We start from the raw sequence: 18,987 nt of genomic DNA on the forward strand, positions 1-18,987 counted from the left end.
AGTTTTAACTGTCACTTTCATACCACTCATGGTCAATGCAGGTCAGTTTTAACTGTCACTTTCATACCACTCATGGTCAATGCAATTTTCACAAAGCTTATTGTTGATGTCTTTAGCTGATTATCCATAACTGACAATCTGTGTTGTGTTATTCAAATGTGTTTACAACACAGAAATCTCTGTTGGCTAGAGATTTATTGTTAAATTTAGATTGTATTTAAAAAAAAAAAAAGAAGAAGAAGAAGAAGGCGAAGACACTGGACCTAGATAGAAATAATGTGGTCACAGAGAGAAACGTTGCTGAGATTCTTCTCAGAACTTTTCAACCACATACATTTGATTTGTTTGAGGTTTGAGGTTTATTTATTTTATGGTTTTGCCCTGATAAAAACACTTGCCAGTGCTTTCACCCAGTTGGTTAAACCTGTTTGTCCTGTCGGTGTGGTCAAAACGCGCAGCTCGGGGAAGCACCAAGTGTCCTCATAGCGTTCCGTCAACCCTCCATCAGCAACATTCCCCCTCTGTGACCTCAACAAGACTGCGGTTTTCCGCCAGATCGACTCTCTGGCAAAACAACCAATGACACGCTTCCGCTTATTTCCCTTCAGTTTCTGTTATTCTCTTGATACAATGCAGAGTTTAGAATGGAATCTCAGTGAGTTTAGTGAGATTACAGTGAGTAAACCTTTACAATCAAAACAGCGAAGACAAATGCAGAAAGATGAAAACAGTTGGAAAGTGTTGATCGTTTGCCTGACTAATGGCTGTGCTCCTCTCAGGTGTGTTTGTCATGTGACCATGCCATGTGATTTCCTGTTTAATCTGCACCTGCACCAATAAACAATAGATTCAATGTTCTTGCCGCAATCCAGACTCCAAGTGTGTTTATGCTCTCTCCAAGTTTTAACTGGTATCTAGTCGAGCCGTGTTTAACAGAGAGTGTAAAGCTGAAGATTTTCAATCAGATTTGAAATATTTAGATTTTGTGTGTGTGTGTGTGTGTGTGTGTGTGTGTGTGACAGAGAGAGTAAGTGCACCATGGAAAGAGACGCCCACCAACTCCAGTGTCCTCGGTGTTATGAGACACCATCTTTACCTGAACTACCTGCTCTGATCTCAGTGCAGCTGCATCAGGAGCTGAAGCGTCTGCTGCTCTCCCAGACCCAACTGATGCTCGCACAGACTCAGACCCACAAGCTCCTCCAGGAGTGAGGCTTCCACCAGGTAAAGTCAATCTTCATTCCTATTATTTTTCTCTCTTATGGTTTTGCCTGAAACGCTGCTGAGACGTTATCATTGCAGCAGAGTTGGCATGACCCAGCCAAATTAGCCCAAGGGATGCGTTTTATTCCAAAAATGAAAAATCCACTCGCGCCAACACGGTTGTGGCTCTTCTTCTCTGCTGCTTCTTTATTGCTACTTGGTTCTGTTTTTCCCACTGTGCAGGAACTCGGTCCTGCCAAATCAACAAAGCCTGTCGACCTGCAGTATCCTGCCAGCTTTGGAAGTGCAGTGCCGTGTTTTTCTAATGTGGACACAGTGGTGTCAAGAGAAATTCTACACCCGGAACTGACCGAGGTCGCGCCTGACGGGTCACAGGAAAGGAGCTCTCACGTGCGCACTCCCTAACTAGACTGGAGCATCAGCTTTCACTACAGGTGGGGAAAAAAAAAAATCTCTCCTGCTCTCAGGACTTCTCACCCACCAATGCCAGAAGCTTTTCTGCTCGAGAATCCTTATAAAAGGTAGCACAATTTTAGAAGTGAGTGATGTCTTCAGAGATTCAAATATTTATCTGGTCGCCAAACATTGTGAAGAGGCACCGACATTGTGGCTGTGGGCAGACTATTAGCTCGACTTTCAGAAATGACAGTTGTCAAACTGCGCTCCCCATTTGTATTTATCACATTAAACACTTAAAAAAATAAATTAATAAAACTGCTGTCATTCTGCTTGAAATAAAAAAAAAAAAAATCAAAGAAGTGTCTCAGGTTGGTGTCCAGGTGAATTTTTAGGAGGCTAAACTTCCCCTCGTGTTTTCACGTCTCCTTTTCGAAGTGTTTTTCATCAGTTCTTCATCAGTTCAGAAGTTCTTCCAGACTTTAATGCTTGTTTTTATTAAAAGTCGGTGAGGTCGGGACTCTTTCTAAAGGTCTGTTTCTGTTGACGCCGCTTGAGGTGACGGCAGACTGAGCTTCACCCAGCGAGACGGAGAACCCCAAATCCACATGAGACGAGCGAGCACAGCGCCGGCACCATGACTGCTGCCCCCTTCCTAAATGTAATGGAAATTCTGCCAGCTGTTGTCATTAAAATGTATGAATGAAGGGGGGGGAAAAGTCATTTTGTCTCTGTGTCAGCACACAGTTCTGACTCCGGCTCAGAGGGAGTTTGTTCACACCGTGGCGGCCTCGCACAGCGCCGCTCACGCTCGCAGGCTCATCACTCAGCACTACCTGAACGTTCTGCACAGCTGCGTTCAAACAGGTGAGAGCGGAGAGAGGAGGGGGAGGGGCAGTCTCTTTAAATGTGCAAACATTTTTTGGGGGGGGTTTCCAATGGACTTCAAACGTGGCATAGATTGCATTGATCAAAAGTACCATTGTCTTTTTTTGCCTGTGGCTGAAACATGTGAGCTATAAATGCGGCCAGATATGCTCTGTTTTTCAGGCTCGGTCGGCTTCACTTCCACCTTTTGTTCAATAGCTCATGAAATAATTCAGTTCCCTTACAAGAAATGTACTTGTGAGGGAAGTGAATCTGCAGATTGGCGCCTCAAAGGAACATTGGTGTTTTTGCCAGTTGGAGTCAATATTGATATTAAACATAACTAGTTAGGACGCACCAATACCAGCATCGGGTATCAGTACCGATACCAGGGTTGGGTGCTCTACTTGTACACATAAAATATGTGCCGATACCACATGGCCGATAACACCAGTTGTATTTGTTCTACAAAACACAACATCTGTGGAAAAGCAAAAGTAATTCTAGAATATGTAATGGCTTTATTAAGTACTGAGTATCGGTGCAAGTATTCAGATGCTACGTATTCTGTAACAAAGTGTTATTGATGCATTTATAATAACTAGGTATGACCTTGAGGACGTGGCTTCAGATAAATAGGACTTTATTGTTGCGCTTCGTTGAATTTAATATGTGCAGTGCAAATTAGTCCCTTGTTTATAATTGCCAGAGTGAGACCTGAGGCCTCAGGTCCTGCACACATCATGAGGACAAAGAGCAATTAGGTATGAGAGATAAGAAGTGCGATAGAGAGTGACGATGCGAAGGTCGTTCGTATAAAAGTCCACATGAAGGGGAACGGCAGATTTCATATGAGATGTTACCATAGCTTCAGTCAGTCAGTCAGTCACCTGACCTTGAGAGTTCCGCAAGGTTCTTCTCCTGAACTCTTCTTCTCACATTCTTGTCTTCATACACATTCTACAGTGATACGGTCAATATCATTTCTCCCAAACAGGTTATTTTGTTTCTAACTGCGTCTGTCTGCAGGTTTCAAACCTGAGGAAGAGAACGACGTCGCCGCCGCCGATAAAAGTGTCCTCCATCATCCTGAAGCACCGAAAGAAAAGTCCAAGAAGATGAACAGCCGAGGAAGATACCAAAGCCCAAAGCCGGGCAGACCTGGTGACTGTTAGGACGTCATCATGCAGACAAGGAACTGAAATTCTTCACCCAGCTGAGAGATGCATGTGTAATGGACTGTTTCATTGACTGTATTGTGCAAATACATATTCTAAAACAACTTCATCAAAACAGAGGAAGATGAAGGCAGTCACGTCACCTGATCATCACAATCGAGGTGAGTCGATAAAATATTCAAGCTAAAAATCCACGTTTTGTTTTTTAGAGTTTAATATTAGTAAGATGTGGAGGGAGAAAAAATATTCAATTAAAATAAGAATAAAAGTATTTATTCTAAATCTACCAGAAATTTGGGTGTTAACAAAGAAACATTACTGAGTATTTTTGATAAGGAAGAGCAATATTTGTATCCAGATATGCATTGAAGCCTCGTTGATTACTGCGTTGAATTCCTTCTGCTGCTGTCAGGAGTTGGGATCAGGATGTTGGGCGAAGACGAGCAGGACGGACGGGAAGACTGTGATCCAACTCCTAGATTCACTGTCTGTGCGTGATGACGCTTTCTCAAACATAGCTTACGACATTTTGTGTGCTCCATAAATAAGCAAATGATTTCAATAAGTATGTTTTTGTTTTTTTTTGTTTTCTTTACGTTTTAACTTCTGTGTAGTTCGCTGACAGTGACCTAATATTGTAAGAAAACAGTGGTAAAGCATTTTCACATACTGTAATATGGAACTCATGGTTTAAAAAAAAAAACATAAAGTGATTTCCTATGACAAACTTCCTCTCTGTCATACTTCCAGGCTGCGTGGTGAAGAGAAAAGAGCTGAATAGACCATTTTGTCCTCTATTTCTGAAACTGCTCAAAGAAGTCAGAACACTTCTGCCAACATTCAGGATAAAATCAAGGGCACATCAGCTGATGGAGTGAAATTAGATCTTTATTTTGGGGGAATAGATGAATGGAGAATTGGCCGACTACATGAAGCTAAAGGCCTGTTGGTGGTTACATGTACAGGACACAATTCAGGTGAAAATGAACAAAACAAAAACAAGAAAATGGCACCAAATAGTTCTTTTGATAACAAATACATGTGACATTATTGCATTCTCTACTGTTGCCAACCGACAGCTTGGATACAAGCAAATGCTGATGACATATTAACATTATTATACACACTGTGGATCTTTTGAGAGTCAGGCTACTGACCGCAGCGACCGCAGGGCAAACCGCTGCCCCCTGGTGGAAAAGGAATGAAAAGCTACACCGAGCAACATCGAAACCCAACTCCTGTCGCACTCCGGCCGCCCAACCCTCTAGGACTTCTTGTACTCGATTCGCTCCACCTTGACGTCGTCGCTGATCAGCTGATAGACGTACGTCACCACCGTGGACGCCTGGATGTCCATTAATACAAAAGAAGGGGTGATGTTGCTGAAAGAAGAACAGAGGAGCGCGTTGAAGGGTGAGTCGGGTTCGACAACTTAAAAACACACAGTGAGAGATAGGCTTTAAAATAGTGCTCAACTGTTTATGTTTTATATGAAAACCAAACCAATTTCCAGCATGCGTGCCTTCCATCGGCGTGCATTTACTTTTCCAGTGCGCTGTAGGCTCCTGTGGCCGAACCAGGGTTGATGTAGAACTTGTTCTCGTTCTCAAACGCTTCGAACTTGTGCGTGTGGCCGGAGATGAGGATGTCGACGTCCAACTGCCTCTGCAGCAGCGCCAGGCTGGCCATGTCGCCCCACGGGATCACCTGGTGGCCGTGGATGAGGCCGATCTTAAACTGGCCCACCGTCACCACCTTCTGCTCCGGGTAGTTCAGGTTCTGCGAGTGCGCGAGAGGAAAAGAGGCGCACAGGCGGTCAAGAAGAGTCACAAAATCACTCTGGTAATATCACTTTGCAGCCTTCTCTTCTTCCCACTGACGTTGGAAGAAGATGGAGGAAGTTTCTGCTTTTAAAAACGAGGCCAACAAGGAAACAACAAGGCCAAGAGGAAACACTAGACGACTTTTAATGTGACGGGGTTCTTCCAAAACCAGTGGAGGCACCAACATAAATAAACTTCTACTCTTTACGGAGACCATTAGATTTGGGAAGTTGAGGTAAAATCCAATAAAAAAAAAAAAAATAGCAATACAGGAACTCAATTTCAATATTTGTTTTCGGGAGTAGCGTGAGACTTGTTTCCTTTCGTGTTGCGAGCACACGTAGCAAATTATTTTTTCCCCATGAAATAAGAACCATACGACTCCATTAACCGGGGTCTGACAAGACTAATCGAAACAAAGGAGATCAATTCTGCACCATCGCTGACAGCAGAAATTAATTAACACACCCACCGGCCTGATTTAAGTAATTTAAGCCTCTCAGTAATTTTCATTAGGTGTCCAATAACTAAAGCTAATGCGTTCCGGGGCCTTGAGGAATGCTCTCGGCGCTCGTCTTCATTACACACAAACCTCATCGAAGTCTCCTCGCACTATGTGGACGTCTCCGGCCAGCGTCTTCAGGTAGTCATAGCTCTCCTTGGTGCACAGATTGCCCGTGCACAGAATGTGTTGGATCTTGCCCGGCACCAGCAGCTTCTTGAACTTGGCCGGCAGCGTGTTGCACCGGTGGGGGATGTGCAGGTCACCTAACACCAAGACCAACTGATAGCGATGCAGACACACACAGGAGAGGGTCAAGAACGGGTGAGCATCAGGAGGTCGGCCTGCGGGGAAACCACACGTTGGGACGCACGCAGGAGCCCCAGGAGCAGCCGTACTTTTAGGGTTATTTATTATTAAGAGGCTCATTACTTTTGGTTTGAATGGATTCACTCTGGTGAGTCCATTCAAACCTTAAACATCTGTTTAAAAGTCACTATTTACATTGTTACTTAAGGTTAATATTTGAAAGAAAATCCATGGAAGTGTGATTATAAAAAAGAATAATCTATGAACATAAAATGTATGAGATTTTTTTCTTTTTACTACAAATTAAATGCAATTCTCAATCTGATATTCATCTGATATCTTTTCTCGTATTTATTTAACATTGCAACTACTAATAATTGCAATCATTAAAGTAGTTTATTAGTTTAAAAAAAAAAAAGTGACAGCGATTAATATTTTATTTTCATTCAATTCAAAATCCTTCGAGTGGAGCGTTAGGATTTTTTAAAACTCAAATCAACTTCGAAACCGCTTACAATTCACTAATAACTGCCTTCTCCTCAGGACAACGACACAGGGAGAGAGAAAGTGACGTTTAAGTATCATTGCGACGCAGTTTCGGAAGCCGGCAGTGTTGGGTTATGGAAACGTCAGCCGTCCACAGCTGCACAGTCTTGTTAGTGTGCCAGGCAGAAGAGCAAAGGAAAAACAAAACAAAACACAAACCCAAGGATCCAGCACTGAACAGGGGCACTTACCCGGTGACCAGCCTGGTGGATTGGAGACAGGCAAGGAGGGGTGGAGGAGTGGAGGAGAGTGGGTGAGATGTGGTGAAAGGTAGAAGGTGCACAGAGAGACCAATGTGGCATAAATCAGAGGCAAAAAAAAAAAAAGAAAAAAAAGAAGAAGAGGAGAGGAGAAGGAAAAAGCCAAGACAAAGATGGGACACAAAAAAAAGAAGAAAAACTGAAATTAGAAATTAAAAAGTGAATGAATGAATTAAATTGACAAATAACACCCGCAGGAGAACACATAAGAGATGTTAAACGACGGTGTGGTTGATTCAGTTGTTAATGTGCTGATGGTTAGTGGTGAGAAATCAAATACTGGTGGTCTGACTGCTGGAAGGAAAATCAAGTGGAAAAGGGCCAATCAAAGTGTGAGTAAAGTTTAGACACAGTTGAGCATCGAAATTGGATTTAACTCGAATCTGAACCTGTTACTTTCAACGTGGCTCAAATCAGTGCATAACAGGTGGGACTATCAAAAAGACACTACCTCCGACTTCTGGCTAAATTACCAAGGATTCCACTGAATCTTTATCATAATAACATCAAAATAACTCGAAGATCGCTACTCGATATCGCTCCACAGGAAGCGAACTCGTAGCATTTAGCATGTTAGCCCTGCTAGCTCAGCGTTAAGCAAACGCGGTTGGGGGAAAAGTAAATAACAAAAATGACGACGACACAGAATACGAATGGTGGATGGAGACGTGCAGAAAAATCCAACAGAACACCGTGCAAATGAAAAAGACGGACTTTGTGGTGCTTTCCGACATGCTGTGCAGGGTTTTAAGACACTAAACTGTTCAAGTGTTCAGCTGTCATGTGATCGTCGCTCCATCTCGGAATGAAGCTTCGACTGGAAAAACCCTGAACCGCAGCCGCGGTGAAACAATGACGTCACCGTCCTTAAGGTGACGACACGGCGGAAGGTAATGTCACAGGAGTAGAGAGCTCGAAACGATGTCTTTTTGGCGTGTAATACTCACCATCTTCTATTTTGCTTCTTAATGCTAGTCAGGTTGAGGAAGCACCTACGCACGCACAGCGTCGCTACGTCACCCAGCGACGCGACGTGACGTCGGCGCGGCGCGGCGCTCGCAGTAGCCCTTTGCATTACTTCCGGTGACCTTTCAGAACAAAAGTAAAAACACCATTTTGTTTTTATTCTTTTTTTTTTTTAAAGTGGGATTGCTGTTAAGTTTTATGATAGTTCTGTCTGGGGATGTGGCAAATAAGCTCCATCCATCTTTTGTACCAGGGGTGTTTTGCACACATGCAAAAAAAAAAAACTCATAAAAATAAATTAAATTAATTTAAAATTTAAAATAATTGAAAATACCAGCAGGGTATTCTGGGATTTGTATTATTAGCAGTACGTGTGCTGTATAATACCAGCGAGCCAGCTCTAGTAGCGGGTTTGTATTGCCTCGCAGGCCAAATACAATTACACTGCAGGCCAAATTTGGCCAGAGTTTGACACCCATGTCTGATACCAACCTAGTCCTGCTCTCAAGGAGTAGGTTGGTATAAAACATGCTGTGAATTGGAATTGGAAGTCTGACAACTGATGTGAATTTTTGGGTGAATGTCGACCAGATTTTGTTGAAACAGGGTTTGTATGACTGAGTGACACAGAAATTTTGTCTATTGATCTTGCTTTTGCAACTGTTTTCTTGAATTTTCATTTTAAAATTGGCTGCAGCAGAATTCCTCGTTGTGTCCACCAAGATGTGCATCCATACAAAAAATGTTTGCATTCTAACTTTTTCCCACATCAAATTCTACTTTTAAAGCCATGGTTCTTTCTAACAATTGCAAAGTTTGCAAGATGAAAGTCTCATACTGGCACCGCCTTATCTGAGCCTTGTCCGTTGGAATGTGGGCGTGTCTGAAGCAGTAAAGACAAGCTAACAACAATAATAATAGACTTATCAATCTTGTGCATGCAGATGGCTGTTAGGCTGTGTCCTATTTCATGCTTTGTGAGATAATGCATCCCTCCCCCAACTGTGGACAACTCAGAGCCAAACACTTGCCAGCAAATGTTATGAACTGTTCCGATGATGAATTAAGGTTAACGGTATCCGTGACTCAAATGTTAAAGGGGTGGACGTAATTTCAGGTCGACATTTATCAAATTTAGGCTTAATTTAGAAATCTGCAGACCAAAAGGCGTCATCTGCTTTTGTTTTGTGAAGGCTTAGCCCATTTGTGCAGGTGTGGGCCACTACATTAGTGGCTAGAACAGCAAGGACTCAATTTAATACATAGCTATATATATAAGACATTTATTTTATTTTACGTTTATTTAATCAGGGAGAAAATCACATCCAGATTAATATCACTTTTACAAGTCAGCCCTGGCTAAAAAGACAACACACAAATAAAAACAAAGGTAATAAATGTCGTAATAACATAAAACAGCATTTAAAGTTAAAAACAGACATTTTAGTTGCAGTTCTGGCAATGTGGTATGTTTAAACCAATGCGACTTTTCATTTTAAAAGATGCTGATAGCAAAAATGCTCCCGAGTTAAGATCAATTACTTAGAATTATTTGTTACCGATAAAGTTGTCGAGGCCGCATATTTAGCATTTTCCTATCGTGTGAAGCAAGTTGTGTTACCGCCATACAGTGGACAATACAACACCGGAAGTCGTCAACCACATTGTATATGCAAACTTGACCCTAGCCAGTAAAAGCGACGAGCGAGGCAGTGTACGCAGAACATTCGAGAGGTAAGGATGGAAACAAAATTCATCTTTTCCCATTCGATTATCTTGTGACGTACAATCCATATTGACGTTAGCAATCGTACAGGGAAATTAAGTCATTGCTCTGGCGTCGAAATACATAGTTATGTATATATTTCAGTTCCATCGTCACCGTTCGTATAGCGTCTACTTTAATGCTAGCGGCGCTACGTCACTCCGTTAGCATTTGGCTACGACTATTTCCTGGAACTCGACTGCGACGTCTTTTATAACAATCATTAAAAAAAAAAAAAAAAAAATGTAAGCCCCTTTCGAGCGAAGAATTTACGCCTGTCGCGATCACCATAGCGTAGCCTTGACTAGACCAGCTCTACTCGGCAAGGTATGTTCACGTAGATAAGAAACACGTGTAATTCCAAGTGTAACCTGTAAATGGGCTAGTGGTCCATCTGCGCTCTGAATTATATAACATTAACGTCGAGCTGCTTCGCTTTCAGTCAACGATACGTCAAATGTAGTATAATGAGTGGACTATTTTTTCGCGTGTAACGGAAACGGCGCTATTGGCTGACCTTAGAACCACCCACCTGGTATATTAACAACGCCTGGCGGATCATAACGAAAGTCATTACAAAGGCTAACAAAACGCCCTTCTTCTCCCCAAAGGTCCCCAAACCACGAGGACGTTCCGGATAACCCTCTTTTGTCTGCGAGCCTGTCACACCAGCACACGTTTGGACGCTTTAGGGTGTTACAACTGTGCACCTTCGAGAGCAACAAACACATCAAGAACCCTGCTGCAATCGATATAACACTAGCACCAGCTATCGACCACCGTTCACTGCGGCTCTTGGAAGACCTGCGTTGTGTTTATGTCTTTGTTTTGCGAAAACGGTAAGTTGCGGGGAGGGTGTGGGGATTGAACGTCGATGTATATATATTTTGTAAACGCAACATTTAATTTCGATGTGCCATATGTCATGTGGGAAACGCAACGGCGAGCGTTATTGTGTAATGATACGGGCTTTTTTCCCCCTGTTCGTCGCTATCAAAATGGCGCCTCCCATTCGCTCTACTCGTGTGCAGTGACTGTATGACGCACTATGCGCCAAGCGTCGAGCTAAGCTAAGTTAGCCATATACCGTAATGTGGCTGTAGCTCGACCCGCAAGGCCTACTGACTGAATGCACCGACATGACATAGCCGAGCCACTGCTTAGCAATTACGTGTCGAATCACAGCGATATTGCTGACCAGCCAGCCCGCCCAGCAGCGGTGGTCGTGTGGGGGCAGAGTTGTTTGTCAGCTATCTAGGCCTCCTGTTTTTGACCCTAATAACAAGAGAGGGCCTTACGTGACTAAACCCAATGGCCCTCATGTAAAGACAAAAGGGCTTTCACTAAACTATTTTGCAAGTATATGGGCACAAAGGGGCATCCAGTTTAGTGACGGGGATTTATTATTGCCTCGTGGACTCATTTTGTCACGTTTGTTCTCTCTGGAACCATATGGACGGCTGTTGGATTGACATTCTCGACATTATTTCCTGAGGGCAAATGATTTAACAATTGTAATATTATTTTTTTGGTTTTATTAGTTTGTCAAATTAACCTTTAGTGCTTATAAACTTGATCATCTCTGAAATAAACCTGCAAAAGTGGGTATTAACATGTTTGACACTGGAGTTTGGCCCTTGAGGGATGTTGTCAGACAGGTTTTACATTGAAATATATACTCCAAGTCTGTCAAAAATGGAATTTGAAGTAGGCCTCATTTATTTGTTAAACTGGAAAAACGTTGCCTGTAAGCCTGCTGCTGTAGTGTTCAATGCTACCACAGCAGTAAGAAAATGTAGAGGTTATTAATAGGAAACAGAAACGAGTCCCCCTGGCAGAGTAAGGCCTGGTTACTGTGTGACCTGGCAACCGACAGTAACTGATCAATGAAGGAAAGATACGTGAAAAAACCTTAACTCGGTGTATTACTTTTCCAGTATGCTGAATAGTCCTAAGATTGAAGTATTCAGTAGATATCGAACATATGAATCTTTTTTTATCTGTCCAGCTGCAGGCCTAGTTTTTTTTTTTTACTTCATCCTATTGGCTAACAGCCGAGCACCACCACTGGCTAATTTTTAGCCAGGAGGGGAGGGGGGAGGGGTGACTGGTTTTATGAAATGGTCACTCACTGGTTGCTGTTGTCTTCCCTTGCAGAGCTGTTGCGCAGCCGTTGGAACCTGTGTGGTGGAAATCTAGCCTTCAAGCAAGGAGCTTGCGGCCACAGCGGCACAGCGTTTTTCATGTCAGAGACCGAGCGCGCTTGCAGTTGTTTATGTCATCCCCTCTTTTCCAGACAGAAGATCCCGAAAAATCCCCAACCAAGATCCTTTTATCTTACTGATAGTGCTAACATCACGCCAAAATGTCTGTCAACGTCAACCGCAGCGTGTCAGACCAGTTCTATCGCTACAAGATGCCCCGTCTGATTGCCAAGGTAAACCAGCCCAGCCCTTCCAAACTGCAGTATTTGTAGAAGGAATGCAAATTTCATAATTGTTTAATTGAGAAGAAAAAAAATGCAAACTTTGATTTATCTATTTATTCAACACAAATATTTATATACTCTTCTAGGTGGAAGGCAAAGGGAATGGAATCAAGACAGTCATTGTCAACATGGTTGATGTTGCAAAGGCACTGAACAGGCCTCCAACATGTAAGTGCTGAAAATGAGGTTCATCGTAACTATTTGACAAGAATCAAAATGATCAAACAAAACTTTTCAACCCGTCTGCACAATTTTTAAGCTTTGCGCGAGGTTCACATTCCTCACTGAGGAGAGATGTTGGTGCAAATTCATGTCACATCAGCTAGCCTACAATCAAGTCTGTTAAACGTGTAAGGGTCAGTAAGAAGGGGTTGTTTGCTCAAACCGCCTTTAAACGGATGTTCTTCAGGCTCACCACTAATGACAGCACCTCATCAGCATGGACGCTTCCAATGCCAACATCACACTTAAAGTTATTCGACTTTTTTTCTTCTAGATAAGTTCTAGTCTTTTAGTGTTTTGTGAGGTGATTTCTTTTTGCCTTTTAGCCCCCAAGATCTTAATTTGATGCGTACAAATTGGCGTCCATTGACACTCTAAAGCGAATCTCATATTTTGTGCGATATTCTTCACAGACCCGACCAAGTTTTTTGGTTGTGAACTCGGCGCTCAGACCCAGTTTGATAGCAAAAATGACCGTTACATCGTCAACGGATCCCACGAGGCGAACAAGTTGCAGGACATGCTTGATGGGTTCATCAGAAAATTTGTGCTGTGTCCTGAGTGTGACAACCCTGAAACTGACCTGGTAAGTGTTTCATTGTAACTGGGGTTACGTCAGAGATATAATCTGAATGTTACTGCCGGATAGTTCAATCAGGTGTGTGTATTTGTCTTTCCTCCAGCATGTCAACCCTAAGAAACAAACCATCGGCAACTCTTGCAAGGCCTGTGGATATCGCGGCATGCTTGACACCAGACACAAACTCTGCACGTTCATCCTTAAAAACCCACCAGGTAGAGTTTCCACTCGCCCAGAGCAGTCTGCACAGGCCGCAGTGTGTTTAGCTTGCCATCAAACCGCTTGTCGCTCCCGCATCAACAGAGAGCACCGACAGCGGATCCGCTTCTGTGAAGAAGGAGAAGGAGAAGAAGAACCGCAAGAAGGACAAGGAGAACGGCTCTGGCAGCGGAGAGGCTGGAAACCAAGACAACTTTGATGCTCCCGAGGCAGTGGTGGGTTTTGGCAGGCGCTGTCGTTCAGAGTTGGGATAATATGAGTGGCGCGATTATGGAAGCGTTTAGGATCCAGTTTTTGCAATTTTTGCTTACTGTTCAGTTTTGCAGAAAACTGAACTGTAGTCAAGTATCAACGTTCCTGTGTGTAGGTGACTGAACTGAAGTGACGAGTCAATTGAATTTTAGTTCTTTCAAATTTGTTAAATACACTGCGTTTTCCACATGGACAGCTTAATTATATAACTGCCATTCTCCGATTAAGGCTGGGAGAACTGTTCCTCACTCCAAGTTTTCATGCCAGGGAGATAATGACATTAGTGGCTAGAGCATTTCTGCCACTTTAACACTAGGTGGCACTGTGCTATTTTCAGTTCAGCTGGTGAGTGTTTGACGTTTGTGGTCAACACACGAACAACAATGATTATTATTTAGGATGTCTGTACGGTGTCCTTGAGTGCCAGAAAGGCACCTTCAAATAAAATTTATTATCATTATTATTATTATTACAACGTGGTGTGCAAGGAGACGGACAGTGGTGCTGTTTCGTACCTGCTGTCTGTTGCTCTTTGTCACAAATGAGGTCAGATTTGTTGGAGCCTCCCTGACCCCTCCTTCCAGTAATCAGTAGGATTAAATAATCTGGGTGTCTTTGCCTGTTCTTGAGAACTCCAATTGTGCCTGTTTCCATTATCTCCAAGATTAAGTGTCCATGCAGTTTCAGACTCAGAACATCAGAGCAAGGCACAACTGCAATTTTTCTTTTTCTTTTTTTAAACGCAAACAAAAGAATTGGAACAAATTTGAGTGCTAACGCAAATAAGATTGAATTGATTCTTGAGTTGTTCCCATTTGTATGTAAAGGACAGTCGGTGTCCTGCTTAAGAAAGAAGATGTAAAACCCTGCTGTTAGAACTGCAAACACTATGTACCCTGGCCAACCTATGATTTCTGCGTGTCGGTCAGGATGGCGACGACGACGATGACTGGGCCGAAGAGACCACAGAGGAGGCGCAGAGACGGCGCATGGATGAGATCAGCGACCACGCCAAGAACCTGACTCTGAGCGAAGACCTGGAGAAGCCTCTGGAGCAGAGGGTCAACCTCTTCTACAACTTTGTCAAAGTGAGTTTCTGCAGGCCACGAGGGTCTCACTGGCCGTCTGTGCTGTGAGGGACAACATCAGACACTGTCTGAGCATTCCAATACATTTAGTCAATACAATGTTTTTTCAGAGGTGGATGTTAAATTGCCTTCTCCGAGTTGTTGAGATAAAAAATTAAGATGAGAAAACTATTGATAATCCTTGTCAACCTTGCGTGTATATTTAGAACTCGCACTTGCGGTCCCAACTTTGAAGTAATGCTTCTACGGGAGTCTGACCGCAAACTCCTGACGTGAACCTGCTTTCTGCTTACAGCACCAGAAGGAGAGCGGTACCATCGACGGGGCAGACAAAGACATCTTGGCGGAGGCGGAGCGTCTGGACGTGAAGGCCATGGGCCCCCTCATCCTCAGCGAGCTACTCTTCAACGAGAACATGCGCGATCAGATCAAGAAGTACAAGCGCCATTTCCTCCGGGTAAAATGACGTCCGAAATTTCTCTAAACTATAAAAAAAAAAAAGAAAAGAAAAGAGCTCACCTGACATCAAAACAAGCTGTTGTTCACGTGATTCGTGACTTTCTTGATGCGCGATGCCCCTGCAGTTCTGCCACAACAACAAGAAGGCCCAGAAGTACCTGATGGGAGGATTCGAGTGTGTGGTGAAGCTACACCAGGTTCAGCTGCTGCCCCGCGTACCCATCATCCTCAAAGACCTGTACGACGCAGACCTTCTGGAGGAAGACGTCATCTTTGCCTGGGCAGAGAAGGTCAGTCTGCAAAGACGGTGGCGGTCACGCTAGACCAGGGTGGGCAAACTTCTCGACTGGGTGGGGCCGCAATGGGTTCTAAAGTTTTGACAGAGGGTCCAGAGCAGCAGCAGATGGATGGAGTGTTTTAGTGAGCCACCGCATAGGAGGGAAAAGTCTATAATGGGATATGTAGAAAATATGAAAGTTGCAAAAAATATAACTATAAATATAACATTATTCCAACATTAAACAAAGTCTGTTGAATACACAATATTTTCCTCCGAAGGTGATTGAAATAATGAATACATTGTTTTGGTAAAAGCACAGCCGTTGTCATATTGCCTTTAATCAGAGCTGCTACTTGTCCACTTTGGTGCCAGGTGTCCAAGAAGTACGTCTCCAAGGAGCTGGCCAAAGAGATCCACGCCAAGGCTGCGCCCTTCGTCAAGTGGCTGAAGGAGGCGGAGGAGGAGAGCGAGGGCAGTGACGAAGGGGAGGAGGAGGAAGAGGAGGACGAGAACGTCGAGGTGAGTGACAAGCGCGTGGCTTTTGCTTTACACACATTCAGTTTATCCTCTGACCGGCGGGCTCTTCATCTAATTTGGGTGTTGAGCTGCATAATCGCTGCAGCGCAGTGTTGGTGAACGGAAACATTTTGACAGCAGAGACGAAATGCTGCAGTTTGCATGTCGTGCCAATAGCTGGCAGCAAAACGTTGTCATTGACGGCCCCTCTGTTGCATCCACAAAAAAAAAATTCCTCCATCTGTAACTCAAAGTTGTTCCTCAGTAGAGTGACACAAGCGTATGACGATGAGTGAGAGGAGTGCACTTTTAAAAAGAAAACTTTAAAGCAATGTTTAGTCATTTTTCGATATTGGGTAGAATTGGTCGGTGCTGCAAATGCGTTGAAGTTCAGTAGCTGGTCTGAGAAACGAGTGTCATTCACCCTCTTACACAGTCGACTCCCTGACCTTCTATGGGACAATGTAACGTGGGTTGTCTGCCCTCACAACCTCTCATGAGAAGAAGTTTGCCTCTTTGGCATCTGTCACTTTGAACAGAGGGAGATTAGTTTGCCTTGCTAGTTAGTAGCCAGGCCCCAGGTTTGCCATGTAGTCAGATGGGTTCTCGTGACGAAGGTTCCAGTCAGGAAAACAAACTAATTTCAACCAGCCCAGAATTCCCAAGTGGAACTCAGATTCAGAAGCTTATTCAGCCTCTTTTTAAAAATGCTGCTTTAAGTGCAGACTTTTTTCCCCCTTCTCTTCCCCCATCCCTTTGTTTAGTGTGAACGCGTACAGACAGCAAAATGAAGGTTGCGCGTCGTGGCTGCTTCCGTTGAAATTCTGAAAATTTGCTTGCCGTTTTCACGCCCTCGGCTGAAAACCTTGAAATCAAATCCTTTTGATTCTCTAGATTCTAGATTCTGATTTTTAATCCATTTACACATCAACATTGTTTTCTCTCCCTCTCTCTCTCTCTCTCTCTCTCTCTCTCTCTCTCAAGGTGGTCTACTCATCCTCTGCCCGCGAGCTCAAAATGGAGACGGTGAAAGCGGAGACGCCTGAAAAAGAGGAGGACGACATTGACATTGATGCGATCTGAGAGACCCATCAGAGGAAGAGGAGGAGGAAGAGGAGCATGATGATGCTTTTCTTGTGCTGTGGCTTTGACTCACGACACCCCGTGCAACCTAAACAACTGGCCTTTCCCCTCCTTTACTCGCGCCCCCCCCCCCTTCCACCCACCCCACCCACAATCCTCTCTGCTTTGTGGCATGAATTAATATAGCGCTTTACTTGCTGCACATTAACTCTTGTGATTGCGAGATGTATCCAATTGATGAAATGAAGTCGCTTTTGGGGATATTAATCATGGGTGTTTGGGGATCGTTTTGACTGCACAGTTTCTTTTCTTTTGCCCTCCCCCTTTGTTTTGTTCCATATATTTTTCCAGTCAATAAAGAATGAATGTTTTACTATCCACAATACCTGATTGGTTGGTGTTTTGGTGAGGGCAGGAACACGTTTTACTGTGAAGGAACGCGGTAGAATGTTAATGCCACCTTTTTCTGCTTTATCAAATCTTGGAACGCACAAACACTCAGTTGCTGATACTCGGGAGGCACATGGTAGTCTGTGTAATGTAGATTAGATATAAAATGTAGTTTCAACTAGTTTAATGCAATCCTCCAAAACTCAATTTTAGGATGACTAGCAAAATATTTGTAACTGTTTGTAGTACTTGCACTCCCAAAATAATTAGATGTTTATTATTTGCACAGACGTTGCCCTGCATTTCCTCTTGCAGTCCAAAGACTGATACCTGAGGCAATTTAGGAACTCTTAAGAAGCAGTAGGTGCAGTTATTTATCTTTCTATGTGGCCCTGCTGCAAACTGGTTCTGGGTGTGACCCAGCCTTTGTCTGCGGACGGCTGGGATTGGCTCCAGCGACACCCGCAGCCCAAGTGCAAGGAGAAGCAGGGAATAGAAAATGGCTGGACGGCATGAAAGTAACAGGTTTATAATTATGTCTGGTTTATGTGGGAGTTCTATCCAACCTTTTGCAAATGGGCTTCCTTTCATTATAGCTTCAGTTAGTTAATGAGGTGGCCTCTGCTTATGTCCGGTGGGAAAGATGATGATGCTTTAAATGCTCACAGAACGAAAAGTGATGAAATACATACACACGTGACAAAATCTGCCAGAAAGAGAAGAAACTTCTGTGAGAAAGACGTTCCATTTCGTCACTGCTGAATGTTTAAATTCCATGTTTGAGAAATCAGTCTTGTTCTTATTCACTTTTTGTCTTTTGTTTTCCATGAATATTTTCCCCCTTTAACGTCGGAATTTTGTAATGGAATAAAAACAGTGGGATTTATTGTATTTTTTTTTTAAGCCAGATGAACTCCCACAGAGACGCTTCCTGCCCAGCGATGACAGCCTTGGTGTTTGTGTCGGTCCAATGGGACCGAGTTCAGCAGGTTTCCTCACTTCCTCCACCCGCTCAGCTGGACCCGCTGATGCTGCGTTCAGGTGTCGTCGGGAAGTTGTGTGATGTTGTGAAAACGGTGCTGAAAACATGGAATAGTTCAAACTCAACTCAGAACAAAAATATGATGCTTGTTTTCACACAGGTTGTCCCTGTGTTACAAAAAAAATAATAATCACAATTTAAATTGCAAAAATAACAATTGTACACATTGTTTAATAGAGGACTTTCCACCTCCTAAGATCTCCACAGTAGTCGAGGACATAAAACACCATTCAATTCTTAAACTCTGGACCTTTACAGAAGCCCACCTGTGTTAAAGTGGAGTTCGAATGACAACTATGGGAAAATGTTTTATCCTCAAATAAGATTCATAAGCATTCTCAAAATGTTTGACAGTGAAAAACTGAACGATTGAGCTACAAAATTACTGACATTTAGAAATGCACAATTATTTATTTTAGATTTGCCCATAATAAGTTCCTTGTGAGGTTAAAGGCCTTTCAAAATAGTTGAGAAGAGCCAATAGATGCCATGCCAGCAACATTGCGTAAACATGGAAAGATTTTTAAGGAGC

The 18,987-nt window shown here is 43.3% G+C and overlaps 2 protein-coding genes and 1 long non-coding RNA gene across 6 annotated transcripts; 2 read left to right on the forward strand and 1 right to left on the reverse strand.

The window, feature by feature from the left end:
• The first annotated feature begins 1,449 nt into the window (after positions 1-1,449).
• On the forward strand, positions 1,450-4,332 carry LOC142888955 (uncharacterized). Of its 2 annotated transcripts, none has more exons than XR_012926758.1 (5): positions 1,450-1,745; positions 2,179-2,281; positions 2,361-2,487; positions 3,517-3,826; positions 4,078-4,332. It is a non-coding gene; the product is annotated as an uncharacterized LOC142888955 (long non-coding RNA). The 2 variants fall into 2 exon arrangements; XR_012926759.1 differs by having other exon boundaries at positions 1,450-1,658.
• A 461-nt stretch (positions 4,333-4,793) lies between these two features.
• On the reverse strand, positions 4,794-8,209 carry vps29 (VPS29 retromer complex component). 2 transcript variants are annotated; one of them, XM_076027629.1, is made up of 5 exons: positions 8,053-8,070; positions 7,037-7,048; positions 6,081-6,272; positions 5,209-5,444; positions 4,794-5,047 (listed from the first exon to the last, which is right to left on the reverse strand). In XM_076027629.1, the coding sequence occupies exons 1-5, from the start codon at positions 8,053-8,055 to the stop codon at positions 4,930-4,932; spliced, it is 561 nt and encodes a 186-aa protein (XP_075883744.1). In that variant the 5' UTR covers positions 8,056-8,070; the 3' UTR covers positions 4,794-4,929. The 2 variants fall into 2 exon arrangements, with proteins under 2 accessions (XP_075883744.1, XP_075883745.1); XM_076027630.1 differs by lacking the exon at positions 7,037-7,048 and having other exon boundaries at positions 8,053-8,209.
• A 1,450-nt stretch (positions 8,210-9,659) lies between these two features.
• eif5 (eukaryotic translation initiation factor 5) lies at positions 9,660-17,406 on the forward strand. Of its 2 annotated transcripts, none has more exons than XM_076027631.1 (12): positions 9,660-9,805; positions 10,448-10,675; positions 11,994-12,273; positions 12,411-12,492; positions 12,960-13,132; positions 13,230-13,341; positions 13,430-13,560; positions 14,527-14,685; positions 14,981-15,142; positions 15,270-15,434; positions 15,797-15,943; positions 16,925-17,406. In XM_076027631.1, the coding sequence occupies exons 3-12, from the start codon at positions 12,202-12,204 to the stop codon at positions 17,021-17,023; spliced, it is 1,302 nt and encodes a 433-aa protein (XP_075883746.1). In that variant the 5' UTR covers positions 9,660-9,805; positions 10,448-10,675; positions 11,994-12,201; the 3' UTR covers positions 17,024-17,406. The 2 variants fall into 2 exon arrangements, with proteins under 2 accessions (XP_075883746.1, XP_075883747.1); XM_076027632.1 differs by lacking the exon at positions 9,660-9,805 and adding an exon at positions 9,933-10,163.
• The last annotated feature ends 1,581 nt before the right edge of the window (positions 17,407-18,987 follow it).

The sequence above is a fragment of the Nelusetta ayraudi genome, unplaced genomic scaffold (genome assembly GCF_046127955.1).
Source record: "Nelusetta ayraudi isolate G7.1 ecotype Tasmania unplaced genomic scaffold, CSIRO-AGI_Nayr_v1 ptg000021l, whole genome shotgun sequence".
Classification (NCBI taxonomy): Eukaryota; Metazoa; Chordata; class Actinopteri; order Tetraodontiformes; family Monacanthidae; genus Nelusetta; species Nelusetta ayraudi.